Source organism: Centruroides sculpturatus, unplaced genomic scaffold (assembly GCF_000671375.1).
Source record: "Centruroides sculpturatus isolate CEXI.00-Female unplaced genomic scaffold, Cexi_2.0 scaffold50, whole genome shotgun sequence".
NCBI lineage: Eukaryota > Metazoa > Arthropoda > Arachnida > Scorpiones > Buthidae > Centruroides > Centruroides sculpturatus.
Genome location: NW_019384891.1, coordinates 79,446 through 100,042, shown reverse-complemented (window position 1 = coordinate 100,042; position 20,597 = coordinate 79,446). Strand labels below are relative to the sequence as shown.

General features: G+C 30.5%; 1 protein-coding gene across 1 annotated transcript in view; it reads left to right on the top strand.

The window, feature by feature from the left end:
- Positions 1-14,023, top strand: part of LOC111631229 (dymeclin-like) — an 89,806-nt gene extending 75,783 nt beyond the window's left edge. The window contains 4 exon segments of the mRNA XM_023375428.1: positions 10,060-10,149; positions 10,277-10,492; positions 10,636-10,749; positions 13,612-14,023. Of these exon segments, the coding sequence (XP_023231196.1) occupies positions 10,060-10,149; positions 10,277-10,492; positions 10,636-10,749; positions 13,612-13,761 (570 nt within the window). The 3' untranslated portion in view covers positions 13,762-14,023.
- Positions 14,024-20,597: the final 6,574 nt, after the last annotated feature.

The window sequence follows — 20,597 nt, the reverse complement described above, 5'->3', positions numbered from 1 at the left end:
TAATTAATTATATATAATTACAAAAGTAATGAAGTGAAATGGATGTTATAAAATATATATATATGCTATATAACTATATATATATATATCATTTTATGATAACTTTTATTCCATTATACTTTACTATTATAATATTGATTTTATCTATTATTGTGTATGTGTCCTATAATAATCAATACTTTCTGAGTAAAAAAAAAAAATGTTTTATTATGTATTATGAAAAATTTGTTGCATTTATATTATTTAATATAAATTGCAACAAATTTTTCACATTTTATTCAGAAATGATAATTTTTTTCTGATAGAGTGAATATTTTATTTATAAAAAATTTGGCTTTTTAATAAATTTTATATAATGAAAAATAATTGTTTTGTAAGATACTTTCAATTTTTAAATTTCTCTTAAAAATTATTTGATAGAAATGGATGCTTTCTATATATAGGAAGAAATTTTTCTTTTATCTTGCATGTATTGTATGAAATTGGGTGTTAAACATTGTATTTTTTAGTCTAATTTAATGTTTTTTAGTGTAATTTTTGAATGAACAAAAAATGAAAATTTTATATTTTACATTAGTTTTGTGTAATTTATATATTTCAGTTTATTTGAAAACCTAGCTAAACGATTGTCAAGAATAATGTATCAATTGAGAACTAGTAATGAAAATGCTAGGATTGATATAGATGATAATTTCTCAACAGATTTGGTATGTGCTGTTTTTATAATTTAAGATTTTATTTTATTAATACTTTTATTAAATGGGATTTTTTTTAATTAATGTTATCAACTTGTTGCTGAATTTATTCATAAAAAAATATTTTTATAATATGTTTTTATATGATTATATTTCTTTCAAATCAGTTAATGAATATATTACTAATTATGCTTCCTAAAGTACATATTTTTATTGAAGTTAAATTTGTTCCTCATCAATGCAGATAACAAGAAATAAGAATTTCTTTCCTAACTAATACTACAGACTGTGGAAAATAAAAAATATTAATTTCTGAAGCCAATTGTTACATTAAGCATATTATCAATCTTAAACATTTAACTTTTAAGAAAAGTATTTAGTGTTTTATTATTTTTAAAATTATAATATCAGAAGGCAATTTTATATTAATGTTCAGTGCAAGAACTGATAAATTCTGTTCATTAATTTATTTTTTAAAAGCTGATGCACATGGACAGCAAAATTAAGGCAACATTGAACATCAAATTTTTATAACTTTAAAGTTTATCATAATAAAATAAAAAGTGTTTAAATTAGTACAATATTCTTTACCTTTTATACATGGAGCAAAATGATAGAATAGAAATACTGGTATACCTCGACTTATGTCGTTTCGAGTTACGTCGTTCCCGATTATACATCATTTGTCAAAAAAGTATATGGAAAAATAAAAATCAAGTTTAAGTCATTTTATTCAACTTTACGTCTGTCCGCCACAAATATTGAAGTCCTAATATCACTAGAAAAGCGTTTAAAGCACATAAAATCATATTAAAATATATACATTTACAAGTATGTACTGTATTTACAGTACATGCATTCGTAAATTTAAATTATTTTTTCTGTACTATAATAAAAACTAAAATTTATTTGTTTGTAAGCTTAAAATATTGATAGATCCTTATTAACCATATATTATTAAAAATGCATTAATAAATAAAATACAGAACCAGGAATGGTAATTTATGGTTTAGCCTAGTGACAAGTAGATTTGGAGACAAGTAAATTCGACTTACGTCGCCTCTCCTGGAACCAATTACCGACATAAGGTGAGGTATACCTGTACATAAAATTAACACACTATACAACATTCAAATAGCTAGATATACAATATTCAATATTTAAATAAGTAAATAAACAATAACCACTGTCAAACTGTAATAACCTGGTGCCATAATAATGAAGTTACACTTACCTGAAAAAATACAAAAAAGTAAGTATTATGCATAAGGATGAGCAACAGGTTGTCACAGTCTCCCTATTTTAATTATCAAGGTCAAAAAAGATGGTTGATGGGAATAGTTGTTGACATTCAGTATTGCTTTATTTTGTTTCTTAAGATGCCCTGACTAGGTTTATTTAAGTTAATTGTCATATTGGCCTCATAATTAACTGTCTTATAAATAGAAAGAACACTGGGCAGATACAATATCATATCAATATTCACAGGTGAATTACAAGTGATGTCACAAGTCTACTAATGTTCCTATTTTTAAACTCTTATTTTATTTTACAGTAATATAAAAACAAACTTTATATACACTGGACGACAAAAAAAAATAACGCACCATGAAGGACTTGTTGGATTTGAATAAAAATTGCCTTATGCAGGTGCCTTATGCTCAGTTAAGTGAATTTGAGAGAGGTCACATCGTTGGATTGAGAGGAGGAGGATGGTCATACCACCGGATTTGCCACCATCTGAACCATTCTGATAGAACTGTTAGGATGTGTTATGAGCAGTGGGTAAGTAGGGGTACACACAAACAGCAAACGGGCTCCAGACGCTATCGACAGACCATCAGAAGGGAGGATCATCTCGTACGTCAAGCACGGACAGCGCATACAGCTTCATCGTCTACCATTCATGCAGCGGTGGCACCTGCATCACGGAACTGTGTATCCAGTCACACCATTTTCAGGTGCTTAGTAGAAGGCTGATTGGTCTCCCAGCAACCAGTATGTGTTTTACTGTTAACAGCCACCCACTGAAGCCTCCGTCTGCAGTGGTGTCGTGCCTGACAATCGTGGACAGCTACCAACTGGCAGCGTATTGTCTTCAGCAACGAATCCTGCTTTTGTTCGGGGGCTCATGATGGCCATGTGAGAGTATGGCAGCCCTCTTGTCAAGGTGTCAACCCAGCCTATACTGTGGAGCGGCACACGGGCCCAATCCCCAGTGTTATGGTATGGGGAGCCATAACATACGACAGTAGGACACCTCTAGTTGTCATGCGTACTACCCTCACAGCCCAACGATATGTGCAATACATCCTTTGGCACATGTGTTGCTTCTCATGGCAGGGTTTCCAACAGGCATATTCCAGCAGGATAATGCCCGGCCTCACACCGCAGCGGTCTCCCAAGCATGCCTATGTAACGTTGCCACACTTCCTTGGCCTGCAAGTCTCCAGATTTATCATTAATTGAACATGTGTGGGACCACCTGGGTCGCCAGCTGCGACAGCCATGGAATCTGACGCATCTTGAGTCCCAGTTGCATCATGCATGGACAGATATGCCGCAGAACCTTATTCATGACCTTTATGCCTCCATGCTGAGGCATATCACAGCTTGTATCTGTGCTAGAGGTGACCCAATGGGATATTAGCACCTGCACTGTATTGCATATTACTGCACAATAAAGTATGTTTTTGCTTTATGGTTGCAATCATATACCTGTCTAGCTATGACGATGTCACATACCAATTTTTATTTAAATCCAACAAGTCCTTCATGATGCATTATTTTTTTTGTCGTCCAGTGTAGTTTTTAAAAAAAACAAAGAAATTCAATTATTGTGTAGAGAAATTATATTTTCAGAACATTACAACTCTCAAAACAGTTTGAACACAATGTCACATCACATTTTTTACAATATATAAGAAGTTTACTTTTACAATTTTTATTTTGGCATCTCCTTTGTGTATTAATCTTCTTCATGAAATGGCATTTACTGCAAACCTTATTTCTGGAGGTATGTAATTATGTTTCTGATGTCTTAGAAGGTGATTGATACTATCTTCTCTATTTTCCTGTAAATCTGGAAAGCATTGAACACAGCCATATCAATCATTCTTATCATCAGACACCAGTATCACTTTTTTCCTCTTATTGGTTTTGAATGCTTTAATATTTGTCACCACTTTCCCCATGCACTTGTTGTAATTGACTAATATTCATGGCTGATTACACTCAGATATTTCATTTGGCACCATAATTTCAAAATATTCTGGGTCATCCAAAACATCAATTTCATCAGTTTGAACTTCATCATAGTCAGTAAGTTCCTCAATGCCTGTGGGATTGCAGCTAATTCAGTTTTCAATTCTTCAGAAAATAAGTAATCAATAGCATTGTCCAAATTTACAAACACCCTTCTATTTATTTTCTGCAAAATTGAAAGATAATCTAAAACTGATATTGTTGTAGGTGATGTGTTTCATCCTATACATAGGATGCTAAGTTTGACTGCAAATAAAATAAACTAAATATTTGTGTACCATTATGACCATTTACAAGTATTATTATTACAATAACATATAGTGGAAAAACCATACTTATCAGATATTTAATTAATATTTAACTGTGAGTGACTTTCACATTTTCTGCAATTTTTAATTCATTTAAAAGCATTTTAATTTTTGACTTTAACCTTTAATTTAATATTGTTAAAGTTCTAATTTCAAGGTTTTAATTATAAATTTTAGTTTTACATCTAAAAATGTGTTAAAATTTTTTCAAATATATGGAAGGAATTTTGAAGAAACTTGAAAGAATATTCAACTATATTATTTTTGCTGTCATTATTTCATTGTAAATATATTGATTGTCTCCAGTTGTCTTTTGTGTTTTAACTCTTAAAAAATCTAGGATTTTTACTTTTTTTTTTTCAATCATTAGAAGTCTGTTTCTGGCCTTCTATATTAGCACAGAAAAAAAAACTGTAGCACATTCCTTTATTGATTTAAATCCCTTAGCACTGAAAATAAAGTGCTATTTTGTCTGCATTGTAGATATTCAGCAATGCAGTTTTGGCTATTCTGGCTATTCTGACTTTATCCATAATTCAGCTAATGCATAATCACAACTTCTCACTATGAGTGCATCTGTACACAATGTTCTCTCATTTTCTCCACTGGATGAACCATCTATTGGTTGCAATAAAATCTTTCTTTTCCACATTTTTAGTTATTAATTCTTTTAATGCAACATAAACAGAAGAATTTTTAGTAATTCTTCTGTTTATGTTGCATTAGCAACCCATTAATAGGTGCATTTATTCACAAATATTATTCTAAAGCAAAGCTTCAAAACTAATTCAGCTTCACTTACCTTTTCTGATTCAATTTCTTTTGTGAATCATGCACGTGCTCTTTTTCCCCCTAACATTTTCAAAATCTTGTACATAATTGGCTATGGAATTTTTAACTGTGCATAGACTCGTTTTTGGCAACTTATTGTAGCATTTCAAAATTTTTATTTTTAATTTTATTTTTAACACATTCATGGCGTCAGAAGATAAACATTTAGGCAGCTGCTGGGCGTTACGAGTCACAGGTGACTCATAGTCTATTTTAGTACAGAGTGGCGTGAGTCACCCATATTAAATTAATATATTTTATTGCTCCTAATAAAATAATATCGATATATCACATATAATGTTTGTAGAATTGTGTTATCAAAAGATATGCGCTGCCCCATGGAAAAACAAGCAATTAAGTCTGTAGCTCTAACTAGGCATGTCCATACGAGTCACATGTGCCTTGCAACACAGTGAACGTGTTAAAGAACAAATCTTTGAATTTTTTATTTTTTTTCTTCCATTATGCTAAGGGGTATAGTACAGTACTATACTTTTAATAAATAATAATGAAGATTTATCTTCAACAACAGGAAATAGCTAGCCTATGAAAGAAGTAACAAGTATTATAAATTGAAATTTAAACTATAGCACTGTAAACAGTATTGAGTGCAAGATAAAATAAATGTTTAACCTACTAAGAGTAAACATCTTATTTGATTGGATGATTTAAATTGATTTATGTTAATGTTTTTATTGGGATGACATAGCTTGTAATTAACTGTTATCTGTTTTGTCAATTGACCATTATTAATCTAAGTAAATTCAAACTTATCATTAGTAATGTAATGATCATTATGAATGAATTTCTGATTGCAATAAGTGAAAGTTTTGTAATGTTGTTTAATGTTTTATATTTTGGAACACACAAATATAATATACAATCATTAATTATTATATATTATATTTTCAGATGCAAGATCTTTCTATTTTAGAAGAAGTATTACGTATGGTATTAGAAATCTTAAATTCTTGTTTAACTGCTCAACTTGCACATAATCCAAATCTTCTGTATACTTTATTATATAAACGTCATGTGTTTGAAATTTTTCGTACTCATCCAACTTTTCAAGATATCATTCAAAATATAGATACAGTATGTGTTTTTATTAAACTTAAAAATTGTAATACTTAATATACTGCTTGGAATATAAAAAAGACAAATATGTTTTATTTAATTTTTAATGTAGGAAAATAAAGCATAAAAAGTAAATTTTAAATGTTATTTTTCTGTTTCAGGTTTTAGTATTCTTTTCATCAAAACTAGAAACAGCTGATAAAAATTTATCAGTAGCTGAAGTTTCTGAAATTATAAAACAGGCTACTTTACAATGGCCTTGTGATAAATTAAAAGTAAGAATTATACTTATTTTGAGTTTTTATTTAATATTAGCTGCTAGTGATAAATACAAGTAGAAAGTTCATTCAAAGCCTAAACAAGTTTTTTGTTGAATAAATACTTCTTAAAAGAAATGAATATTTTTCATTCAACAAAAAAGATTTTGAAAAATTACTCATTTTCAAAAATCATTCAAAAAATTATTTTCAAATGTTAACTCAAGATATTCATGAGCTAATACCTATTGAAGTATATTGTAGGCATGTAGTAGAGAGAATGTCATTTTGTTTCTACTCTTATTGGCTGTTACATAAAATATTGCTATACTAGTGAAATATAACAGTAAAAAAAAGCAATCTTTTATTAAAAATGAACTGTTTTGGCTACATATGATTATGAAATCATATTTGACCAAATATTTGATCAAAAATGATTTTATAAATTTGTTCCTATTTGACAGAATCTTTTGAATTATTTTTACATTTAAATATAATATGATTTAGAATGTTTTTTAATTTTAATCTTATGTATTTTATTAACAAAAAATTTTGTTTGAGGAATAGTTTGCTTTGATGATTCATAATTTTGAAATTAGTTACAATATATGGAATGTAATGTAGTTATCATGTTAAAACCATGATGTTAAATTTATGCAAAAATGGTAAAAAATTAGACTTAATAAAATCACAATAAAATTAACATTATCAGGGCTGTAGTGGAGGATATGTAATGGTATGTCATATATCCTGTTTTTTTTCCTAGAAATATCATATATATCTAGGAGTATGCTTTATTTATGTCATCAGAAGATTATATACTTTACTGATTATATATACATAGGCCGTTTTTTTTCAAGCTCTGATGGTCCATAAAACAAGTGTAAATAACAAAATGAATTTATTACCAAAAGTTAGGTACAAACATGATTACTTTTTGACATAATCACTGTGAAGATTGAGGCATTTGTCATATCTGTGGATGAGCTTTGCAATTTCCTCTTCATAGAATGTTGCCACCAGTGGACCTTAACGTTGTTTTGAAGATCATCATTAGTCTCAACCCTCTGCCCTCCTAATCACTTTTTCTGTTGAAAGTAACCATGTTTGTATCTAATTTTTGGTAATAAATTCATTTTGTTATTTACACTTGTCTTTGTTTTATGGACCATCGGAGCTTGAAAAAACTGCCCTTTTTTTGTTTGTTTGTTTGTTTGTGTGTGTAATCAGTAAAGAATAACTTTTTAAATTTCAATTACCAAACAAACATTTTTATTTTTTATAAGCATGTACTTTTTTGTTATATATTCTGGCCAATGGATGTCATAGAGACTAGTAACATACATAAATGTCATATCTCTTCAATATTTGTTTTTTTAAAAAAAGGAACTAAGACCATTAAGTCAACTTTAATAACCTTTAATGCTATGCATTTTAGATGGGAAAAAACATCTGACACCACTTACACTTAACTTACAACTTACTGCAGTATATAGTAGCCAGAATATATAACAAGACTATACATTGCTTCCATAACAATTAATTATTTGAAATCTTTTTTCTAATATTAAATGTTGAAGGAAAACATTCCAAAGTTAAATTGTAAAGTATTTTATTCTGTTTTTGTTTGATGCTAAAGATAGTCAAAATTAGCCAAAAAATTTTCATATTNGAATAACTCTTATTATGTAACTAGAAAAAAAGTGTTTTGTCAAAAATGTGAATAGTATAAAATGATTAAAAACCATAACATCAGAAGAAAAATAATGGCCTAAATCAATAGTTCCTAAAGTGGGTACTACTGTTCCCTATGGGCAGTGAGTAAATCAAGGTTAGTTAGAACATGTTCTAACTAAAAAGAAAGGAAAGGGTTCATCCAAAAGTCACCTTACAGTCTTCCTTTTAGCAGAGTTTCCTTTACTTGGAGATGGACCACTTCAGTGGGAGCATACATAGAATCCTCCAGCTCCAGATGCTGGTCTCAACAATTGGATGGCTGCTGTCCAAATCTAGACATAATAATGCACATAATACCTTCCAAGGGAACTCTAGCTGTCTTCCAACTCAGTCAAGATACCTCGAAAAATTGTCCAGGAGATCTTTGTCCCTTCACTTTTAAGGGGTTCGTCTAGTCCAAACCACACCAGGGTCAGTAGCTTGCATTCAGGTCCACTTCAGTCCTGGTGTGATATGTCCCGCTATGCTGGCCTCTCCAAAAAAATCGAACTGCCCGAGCCAAAAGACAAAATTGCTTTGTCTCTGCCAACCGTTAGGCCTACATGACATTAGTGTATATAGTGTTGACATATTTTTGGAAGATCCCTAAAATATATCAAAAATTGCTAAATTCCTTTTCTGCTACTGTCCCAATTAAGCAATTAAATTATGTATTAATTTATTAGTTTGGTTTTCATTCTTTGCNGAATAACTCTTATTATGTAACTAGAAAAAAAGTGTTTTGTCAAAAATGTGAATAGTATAAAATGATTAAAAACCATAACATCAGAAGAAAAATAATGGCCTAAATCAATAGTTCCTAAAGTGGGTACTACTGTTCCCTATGGGCAGTGAGTAAATCAAGGGGAGGGCAAAAAAAAGCAAGTGGATGGCAGTGGGCACTGAGGCAGGGTACTGACCAAACAGTGTGACCATAGGAAAGGATTGAGGTCATTGATAAAGCATTCCCTTTCCTTTGTTAAAACAGTTAAGGAGAAACATTGCATTTAACAGTTTTCAGGTGTACAAAACAATGTACAGTAAAGACACAAAGTGTGAGGTTTGTAGAAGAGTTTTTCTAAAATTTTCTTACAAGGAAAATGAGTTAAAGGTCATTGGAGTACAACTGGTGTGTTGGATATAAATTTATGGAACCAAGGGAGCAGTGGCTCTAAAAAGTTTGGGAATCACTGACTTAAACAAAGAAATCAAAATAAAGTTGAGGAACTAAAATGTTACAAGAGTTGGGTACTTTCCCACATAGGAACATATCCCATGTGGGAAAGTTTTGGATTCATATGAAAGATTAGTGTAATTAATAAGGACAGTAAACTTTTCCTATGATATGGAAAAGTTTGTAAATAAGAAGAAAAAGTATTAATAGCATATTTTGTGTTTAATTTTATGTAAAAAGCAGAAAGACTTGGCCTAATACACTTATTTTATATTTTTTGTGGTTTTTTTTTTGTAATCAAGCTATGTGCCTACTTTATACGGATTGAAGGATTTTTGATATTGTCTGAAACATTTTATCTGATGATGATTTTGCTAAACCTTAAAAGCACTTGAATTATGAATTTTTCTGAAGAAACTCCAGTAAAAATTATTTTGTTTTCTTATAGTTGTTATATATATTTCTTATATTTCTTTTACTGTAATGTTTTATAAAGTATTTTAAGTAACTTTGATTGGTAATTTGAAAATATTGTTTTCTTAATATGATGATTTTTTACAATACTATGTGCTGTAAGCTAGAACTTCTAGATAATAATAATAATAACACCTTTCTCACTTTTTCTAGCAAGTTTTAATAAAATGAACTAACATTATTATATTGATAAATTTTTTTATATATGTTTTAAGTCTAGTTTGTTTTGTCTAAGCTTTATTTTAATATTTAAAAATTTTTAGGATAAATATCTTCATACAAATTGTTTAGCAGCTTTGGCAAATATGTCAAATCACTTCAAAAGACTCCATCCATATGTATGTCAAAGATTTGTTAGGTAAGTGTTAATAATAATGATAAACGAGTTAATATAATCAGTAAAAAAACTTTATTGATAAATTTGTTGTTAAATAGAATGAAAACTATGAAATAATCATTTGAAAAATGATTATTTCATAGTTTTCATTCTATGTATGTCTTAGTGTAGTTTTAGTATGATGATGCATATTTGTATTAANAGTATTACGTATGGTATTAGAAATCTTAAATTCTTGTTTAACTGCTCAACTTGCACATAATCCAAATCTTCTGTATACTTTATTATATAAACGTCATGTGTTTGAAATTTTTCGTACTCATCCAACTTTTCAAGATATCATTCAAAATATAGATACAGTATGTGTTTTTATTAAACTTAAAAATTGTAATACTTAATATACTGCTTGGAATATAAAAAAGACAAATATGTTTTATTTAATTTTTAATGTAGGAAAATAAAGCATAAAAAGTAAATTTTAAATGTTATTTTTCTGTTTCAGGTTTTAGTATTCTTTTCATCAAAACTAGAAACAGCTGATAAAAATTTATCAGTAGCTGAAGTTTCTGAAATTATAAAACAGGCTACTTTACAATGGCCTTGTGATAAATTAAAAGTAAGAATTATACTTATTTTGAGTTTTTATTTAATATTAGCTGCTAGTGATAAATACAAGTAGAAAGTTCATTCAAAGCCTAAACAAGTTTTTTGTTGAATAAATACTTCTTAAAAGAAATGAATATTTTTCATTCAACAAAAAAGATTTTGAAAAATTACTCATTTTCAAAAATCATTCAAAAAATTATTTTCAAATGTTAACTCAAGATATTCATGAGCTAATACCTATTGAAGTATATTGTAGGCATGTAGTAGAGAGAATGTCATTTTGTTTCTACTCTTATTGGCTGTTACATAAAATATTGCTATACTAGTGAAATATAACAGTAAAAAAAAGCAATCTTTTATTAAAAATGAACTGTTTTGGCTACATATGATTATGAAATCATATTTGACCAAATATTTGATCAAAAATGATTTTATAAATTTGTTCCTATTTGACAGAATCTTTTGAATTATTTTTACATTTAAATATAATATGATTTAGAATGTTTTTTAATTTTAATCTTATGTATTTTATTAACAAAAAATTTTGTTTGAGGAATAGTTTGCTTTGATGATTCATAATTTTGAAATTAGTTACAATATATGGAATGTAATGTAGTTATCATGTTAAAACCATGATGTTAAATTTATGCAAAAATGGTAAAAAATTAGACTTAATAAAATCACAATAAAATTAACATTATCAGGGCTGTAGTGGAGGATATGTAATGGTATGTCATATATCCTGTTTTTTTTCCTAGAAATATCATATATATCTAGGAGTATGCTTTATTTATGTCATCAGAAGATTATATACTTTACTGATTATATATACATAGGCCGTTTTTTTTCAAGCTCTGATGGTCCATAAAACAAGTGTAAATAACAAAATGAATTTATTACCAAAAGTTAGGTACAAACATGATTACTTTTTGACATAATCACTGTGAAGATTGAGGCATTTGTCATATCTGTGGATGAGCTTTGCAATTTCCTCTTCATAGAATGTTGCCACCAGTGGACCTTAACGTTGTTTTGAAGATCATCATTAGTCTCAACCCTCTGCCCTCCTAATCACTTTTTCTGTTGAAAGTAACCATGTTTGTATCTAATTTTTGGTAATAAATTCATTTTGTTATTTACACTTGTCTTTGTTTTATGGACCATCGGAGCTTGAAAAAACTGCCCTTTTTTTGTTTGTTTGTTTGTTTGTGTGTGTAATCAGTAAAGAATAACTTTTTAAATTTCAATTACCAAACAAACATTTTTATTTTTTATAAGCATGTACTTTTTTGTTATATATTCTGGCCAATGGATGTCATAGAGACTAGTAACATACATAAATGTCATATCTCTTCAATATTTGTTTTTTTAAAAAAAGGAACTAAGACCATTAAGTCAACTTTAATAACCTTTAATGCTATGCATTTTAGATGGGAAAAAACATCTGACACCACTTACACTTAACTTACAACTTACTGCAGTATATAGTAGCCAGAATATATAACAAGACTATACATTGCTTCCATAACAATTAATTATTTGAAATCTTTTTTCTAATATTAAATGTTGAAGGAAAACATTCCAAAGTTAAATTGTAAAGTATTTTATTCTGTTTTTGTTTGATGCTAAAGATAGTCAAAATTAGCCAAAAAATTTTCATAATAAATATATTTTTTGTTAACTTGAAAATAAGTTTTTTTCTTTTTAAATTAATATTTTAATAATAATAATGTAAAATTTTTTTTTTTGTTGATTTTTTCATCTGATAGCAAGATTATTATTAATCATTGAAGACAAGTCTGTTCAAAAGGGACTACCATTTATTTTGTATTCCAGACTTTACACATACACATCCATGGCGACAGGCCTTCCTTTTTAGGCTTCATGCTGCCAGAGGTAAAAAAAAAAAGCCCTTTAAAAAACACAAACATCCAATTAAAAGAAATCGGTGACACACAGACATCTTACTCTTTATCCATATGGCCAATTGGATGTGTATGTGTAAAGTCTGGAATACAAAATAAATGGTGGTCCCTTTTGGACAGACTTGTCTTCAATGATTAATAAAAAAAATATATCTTAAAAAATTTTAAATATCATATTTAATTGGTGTTTAGTTGAGCAATGAAATTGTGTCATTTTGTACCATCCAAGTTTTGCAATAAATGTGACAATGGTAGACTGAAATAACCAAACTCTTTATATGGTTTTTGTTTTAATGTTTGTTATCTTATTACAAAGGTTATCTTACATAAGGGTTTATCACACCAACTGGCCAATCTAACACATTTTAAAAATACTTTATTCCTCTACTGTAGGGGTGTCCAACCTTCTAGTCTCTCTGGGCCACATTGGAAGAAATTATCGGGTTTTGGGCCACAAATCGCTGATGAGCAAAAAAAAAAAAAAAGACAGAATGAAGGCAAAGTGTATAATCCTCATATTTAACANCAACGCCGGGCTCATCAGCTAGTTTATTTATAAAATATATAAATAATAATGCCTTCAGGGCAGGAGGAGCCACAAATGAAAAAATTATATATTATATATACACCCAGCTACCACCTAATATGGTCCTGCCCTGAAGGCATTAAGAGGGATTTTTTTGTACTATTATTGGCTTGGCCAGGACCATATTAGGTGGTAGCTGGGTGGTGAGGAGCAAGACCGAAATATTTGGGATATACTGTCCACAAAAAGTTTTTGGGACTTTTCACCCATATTTGATTCTGAATTCCCAAAGCAGCATATATCTATTTTAAAAAATTGTTCATGATGCAATTTCAATGTCTCAATGTGTTAACAGATTATAAAAAAAATTAGTAAAAAAATTTATTACTGAAAGGTTAATAAGTAAATATATATATTCCAGAAATTTCCTGAGTTGAAGTTCAAATATGTTGAAGAAGAGCAGCCAGAGGAATTTTTTACTCCTTACGTTTGGTCATTAGTATTTCAAGCTTCGAATTTATATTGGAACCCACAGCATATAACTTTGTTTAATCCAAATAAAGAAACTTGAATGAAATTGGATTATATCATTAAATTACAGAATCTAAAGGACTGTTAAAAATTAATTCATTTATCATTTATATATATATATGATAAATCTTAATTAATACTGTTATTTTTATATAATTAATATTTAATTCTTTGAATTACTAAAAGTAGCAGGACAAGAATTTTTTTATTGAACAACTTTAGTGATCTATATTATTACTGTAATATTAATACAGAAATGTTTTATTAGTCTATGTATTCTAAAAATTAGATCAAAATAATATATAATGCTTTTATATTTCTGTAAATAGCTTACATTTTTAAAAATTCAATAAAAAATTATATTTTTCTCTTTTCTTTATAAAATATTGTTTGGAATAAGTTTATTTAAAGTTCTAATGAGAATTTACAGTATAATTTACACAGGCATACTTTGAAATAGATTATTATCCATGTGTGTAAGTTAGTTTGGATTTTTAAATCAATTATTTATTTATTACATTGTACTAATGGTAATAATATAAAATAAAATACTACTAAAATTTAAAATATTGTTAAAAATTTGGTATTTAAATATTTGTAAATTAATAAAATATTTTGTTAACAATTTATTATAAAATTTGTTGTTAAATAATTAACACATTTAAGTAATGAGAAAATCCAAACATATTCAAGATGTGAGGTAAGATATTAATCTAATATAAATAAAATGTTACATTATATACAATATATCCATTTTTAAATTAACTTTGTTCCTCCTTTTGTAATAAAATAACTGTTTTTAAAAAAGAAGTGCATTTAAAACTGCAAATTATAATTGTTAATTAATTAAGACAAGTAAGCTTTTTATATTGGATAGAAAATAAGTGAAATCATATTACATGAAATGTAGTTCTTGGACGATATCTTTGATATTTGAAATGCTATTCTGAATTAAAGGATCCAAGAATAAATTTTTATTTAAAAAAATACTCTCTTTTATACAGAGTAGTCTATTTAATTAATCAACTGAAATAACTCAAAAAATATGCATCCTACAGAAAAATACATTAAACTAAAAATGTTAGATTTCAAGGAGGCCATAAGGCTATTGATTTTATCATAGATTGAAAGATGCCCTTATTAGAAGTTATAAGTTTAAATGCCATCTCACTAAGCATGCATAAATCTGAATACCTGTGAAATCACCAGAAAAAAAAAAGCTAAAATATCATTACAAAACTAGTGTCACAGATTATTAAAGCCATCAAGCTTGTGATAAAGATGATCATCATGATTCCATTTTGGTTCTAGCTGTCACTACAAGCTGCATGCATTGGTGTGAGGTCAGCCGATTTGGGGTGAGGTGTTCGACAGCCGAGCGGTTCCTTCTGTCGTGTGTGGGCGCAGACTGACTTCCTGAGACAGGTTTACCATATAACCGTTTATTAAACATCGAAATTTTCCTTACAGATTACTTGTTAGACGAGGTAGCACCCCAAAGCGCACGGATAAAGTTCGAAATAAAGTTCGTAAAAGTCGGTTTTCGTCGCTAGAGGATGGACGCTGTCGGTGAAACACTCGGTGGGCCCCGGGGCGTTGATTACGGCTTTCGGCGGCTTCTCGCGGACGATCCGACGAATCTGTCGATTGCTAGGAGCACCCAGAGAACGATGCTTCCCCGAGGTTCCAAAATGTCCTTTTTTTTCTAAGATTTGGAGCACGACCGTCCATGAGACGACACACTGCGTATCCAAACACCACGAACCAAAAACTACGAACCAAGAACCTTCGTCTCTTGGTTGGCCCAATTTTTTGTTTTTTTTTACAGCAGTCGCCTCTCCATTGGTCTCTCATTGTCACCTGGTGACAATTCGAAACCTAATGGAGGGCGCGGGAGAGGTTAACATAGCGACTGAATATGATCCTCTCTCTCATCGCGTTTTCCTCGAATTTCTCCGTTTCCATTGTTTTACTAATTTTCCGAAAAAAACCCATTGCATTGTTCAATCGAGACACCTAATCCGTTTCCTTATCGTCTGAAAAGGATCTCTTTATTTTCGATCGAACCCATAATTCGGACCTCTCAGTCGACCCCTGTTCGGGTCCTCACATTGGTATTGTAGGAGTTTTAAATGTTACTTTCAATAATAATTTATTTCTTACTTATTTTTGGTTGGTCAGCTCTGAACTGTTCGGGATTAAATAAGAAAGGTTTTTTTTTAAGTCTTTCCGCCCTGTGGGCACTAAGAGAGCCTCTTTTAGCAAGCCCATTATGAATTCAGCCAGGCACACAATGGAGTGGCTGGGTGGTGAGGGACAGGGCTCAACATATCTGGGTGGACCACCCCCGAAAAATTCCTGGAGATTTTTCGATCCATCCAGATTCGATCCTGGGTCCCCAAAGTGATAGGTTGCCACCCTAACTGCTCGGCCATCTGGTCATCATCATATGAAAAGGTTAAGAATGTTTGGTTTCTCAAAAATAAAGAAGAAAGAAATGGTTTTGTTTATTTGTGGTAACAGGACACGTTGACAATCTGTCAAGGGGGTGACTCTTGAAATGACTTTATGGGAAACTGGCCCCTATTTAGGTGTTTGAAAACTGTGAAGAAAATCCAGAAAACTCCATGTGGTCAGTTCATTGGCAAGGCGTGAACTCACCAACTACCATTGTTCAGTGACGGTCGGATGGCCAAGCAGTCGAGGTGGCAGCCTACCATTCTGGGGATCCAAGATGAATTCAGACGGGTCTGTCCAAGGATGTCACCCCATACTTCACCACCCAGCCGCCCCATTGTGGGCCTGACCAAAACCCGTAATGGACTTGCTAAAAGAGGCTTTCTTAGGGTCCACAGGGTGGAAAGAGTTTTAAAAAAACACTTCAGTGCTTTTATCCACTCGGCCACTGATGTGTTGAAATGGTTAATGTCTTGAGCCGATTCGTGAGCTTTGCGGGTAAAATCGAATCCATGTTTAAGAAGAAAATTACGAAAAATATCTAGTCCAAAAGTCACTGAAATTTTTTGTTCGTTACTTCTTCATCGTCGAATACGTTTATTTGGATTGGACCAAAGTAAATTGCATAATCCCCTATCGGGTATATCAGTAGGTCTGTGAAGACCTACTGATATACCGATAGGGGATTAATTTAAATTTCCTCGAGATGCGGCTTAATCCTCCATGATATAAAACTATCTTGTCTTGCATGATAGCAGCAACAGGAAAACATTTTAAACTACTAATAAATACTTTTTATATTTTTGTATTAAATTTCTGTCGGTATTCTTTATGAAATCCGTAAATTCCACTTTTAAAACCACTTAAAAGGAGTTTCTTTCGACGAATAAACTAAAATGTTACGTCCTAATCCGACGCTCACCCAAGTTCAAGAATTACTCAGAAACAATTCCATTTAAACCCAATGATTTGTGATTGTATATTTGATTTTATTGACAAATAGAAAACGTTTTTAACGACTCTTTCTCTGTCGACAGAGAGTAATCACCTAAAGAAATTACTTTTAGGTGAAAGGCCACCAAGCTAAAAAAAAAGTAACCTATTTTGGTGCTGTTTGTGAATATTATTGGATATCGAAGCTTCCATCAAAATACAGTGGACCCCCATAACACGGCGAAAAAATTGCAATTGTATTCGTATAAGCACGCTAAAAGAAACTCGTATAATATGGTAAAACGTCATCGCTGACTCGTGTTGTGACAGGATTGGTCGAATCTAGACCAATAGCGGATATTGCACAAACCGTTGAGTTTAAACGAGCACTGGACCTACTAAAAAACATTTATTATTCAACAGCCTCAACAGCCATAAAAATTTATATTAATGATGTCTCCAAAGTTCAGTGAATTTTTCGCAGAAAAATAATTTATCGGGAAACACGCATGCTGTTCGATGCGCCGCTCCATGACAAAAACAAGCTTAAACAATGACGTCGTCGAACGGTGCACACTCGATAAGTAATCCTACAATTTTTTGTTTATAGCATAGTCTATATGGATTATTCCCAAAAAATTATACATGTTTTGGAAATGTTGAGTCAAATTAGTCTAGAATCGATTAATTTTATGGAGGAAAACCTTTCAAACATCCATAGTCTGTAAACTGCACACGTGCCAGGCTGTGATTGGCTCATGTCAGAGTCGGTAGATTAACTGGTCTTTTGACTTCCTACCTTCGCTCGTTGCTAAAATCAACTAGAGACAAATGTTATCACCAGGGGCACTGCAAGAGTGCTAGATCGAATTGCTGTGAGGATGAATGTTTTCTTTTTATTAAAAGATATATAACCTTCGAGTTCGATTTCATAATTTTTTATATGCATTTTATTATAAGAATGAAAAAGCTTTTATTTAAACCCAAAACCAAGTTTATGGATAAATAAATGACATTTAATAAAACATCTTCCATCGCTGAGAAATGTTTATTTAATAAAACACTAACATTTTCAGCCTCAAGGAATAAACCATCCTCAGGTGTAAATGAGTTCGAACGTATTTTATTAAATAAATATTTCTCAGCGATGGAAGGTGTTTAATGTTTTATTAAGTGTTTTAAAAACGCTGACTTTGATATTTAGTTAAATAAATGACAAAGAACAAAATTGACACAATAGTACTATTATTAAATTGTGCTATTATGTGAATTTATTATACGTTAAAAATTTATTGTACATACAAACAAATTATATTATACATATTAATAATAATTATTATTTTTATTATTTGCGTTATTAAAATTTACTTTAAGTGAGAAATTTTTCTATGGTTTTTACTTTCAACTGATGAAATAAATGATTGATTAATCGTTCGCGTGAAAAAATGCAATCGACAAGTAACAAAAAAGTGCAAAAATCTGGAAGTCAAGTAGGACTTGTGACCAGCATTGTCACATCCTATCATCAATGTAACAGAGCACTGATTTAATATATTATCCATTATTGAAAAATAAACATCCATGTTTGGGTTTGTTAATTTTTCGCATACTTTGCTTTCTGCCCAGTACATCAATTGGCAAAGCTTATAGCTTGGATATAACAAACCTCCTCGAGATTTGATGAATGTAAATGTCTTCTCTGGTGCAGCATCCTCAGGTTTTGCTGTTAATATATTTTTGCATTCATCACAACCGAGTGATGGCAGTAGACGATAAATAATATAACCTCCTAAATAATGTAGGATAAACTTAAATGTTTCTGGTGTACAATAATCATGATCTAATAATTCACTATCACTAGGATCTCCATAGTATAAACTTGGATCACAAAGCAAATTTTCTAAATGTTCTTCCAATTGTTCTTGAACTTCTCTGAATGGTTTTTTATGACTATGAAGAAGATTTTTTAAAGTAATAAGCATAGATCCTGGATCAGTTTGAACTGATGCTCGTTTGGGAGGACGAACCAAACTGTAAACAGTCATCAGTCTGTACAGGTATAAGAACTGTACTGTTGTGGGATGAGAATTGCTTCCACTTCCTTGTCTTATCATTCCAAAGAAACGCTAATTGAAATGAAAACATAAGTTAAGGTTTAATACAAGATTATATAATCATTACACTAAGTCAATTTTACCTCTAATGGGTCCTGATTAAAGTGAGCTGTCAGGATATAATATGAGTTTGGAAGCAATTGTCTGACGAGTGCTAAGATACTAGTCAGCGTCAAGCGTAGATTTTCTGCTGTCTGGTGGCTCAAAAATCCCTTTTGATCAGTGCTTCTAATCTGTAATCTGAATGCTTCCCATCTATTTAACCATTCTAGAGATTCTTCAATAACCTATTTTTAAAAAGTTGTTAATTAAAACATTTATAGTTTTTGCTAGTGAATCATTACTATTACCTTGAGATCATTTGAATCATGTCTGATTCCTTCCTGTGGCAATCTACGATTTAAAGCATCAAAAAGAGCATTGATGTGACGTATGAAACTTATTGTAACATCTGCATTCTTTAGGATAGCAACCTCACGCTGTTTATAAAACAGCATAGCATCAGCAAAAGTATTACTAAATATCTATAAATATATGAGATAAATAAAAGTATTCTTATCAAGTCAAGATTATATAAGTAAAAAAAAGTGTTACTTGAGCTGCCAGCAATACACTCATTCTCTGGAAGTTATTGGGATTAACATGTATTTCTGTCACTTTGGGACATGCCTTTAATCCCTTTGGTAATTTGGAATCTTCATCAACAACTGCTTTAAAATGCTGTAATTCTACCCTTCCTTCAGGAAACTAAAAGTAAAAATGCAGAATAATGCAATGGCTTATATTATAAATTAGGTGAAAACACTTTATTTTCTTAGTTTTACCTGAAAGTATGTATTTTTCAAAAGATTGTTTCGCATACATTTTAAAATATGTGGTACATCAATAATAGCCAGTACTTGTCTATCTGCAGCAGGGTTTGTAAATGAGCATTGTATATTATTTGTGTCTGCACAAATTCCTAGAGCTTTTAAAGCTGCTTTGTTTGTGCTGGCACCATCACAAACTATTGCATTGACTATTGCACCACACTGTTCTAAATGAATAATTGCTTGCAAAATAAGTTTTGCAACAGTAGAACCTGGGACAGAGCTTTTTGAACAGAATGTGCCAATACATTGTACCCAACTAGCAAAGTGAGGTCTGAACATAAACACTAGGCCATGATCACCTGCTGTAAATTCACTCTGTGGCAATTCAGAATTGTCACCATAATCAACAAGTCCAATCATTTCACCAGTAGCTTTTGAAAGTTCTATATGTTTTTGAAGTGTGATTTCATCAAAAATTAAAACTCCCTGGCGTTCTGTTTGTGGAATTGTCTCCAATTTTGTCTTTAAAATAACAAAAAGATCTTCATCAAATCCAAATT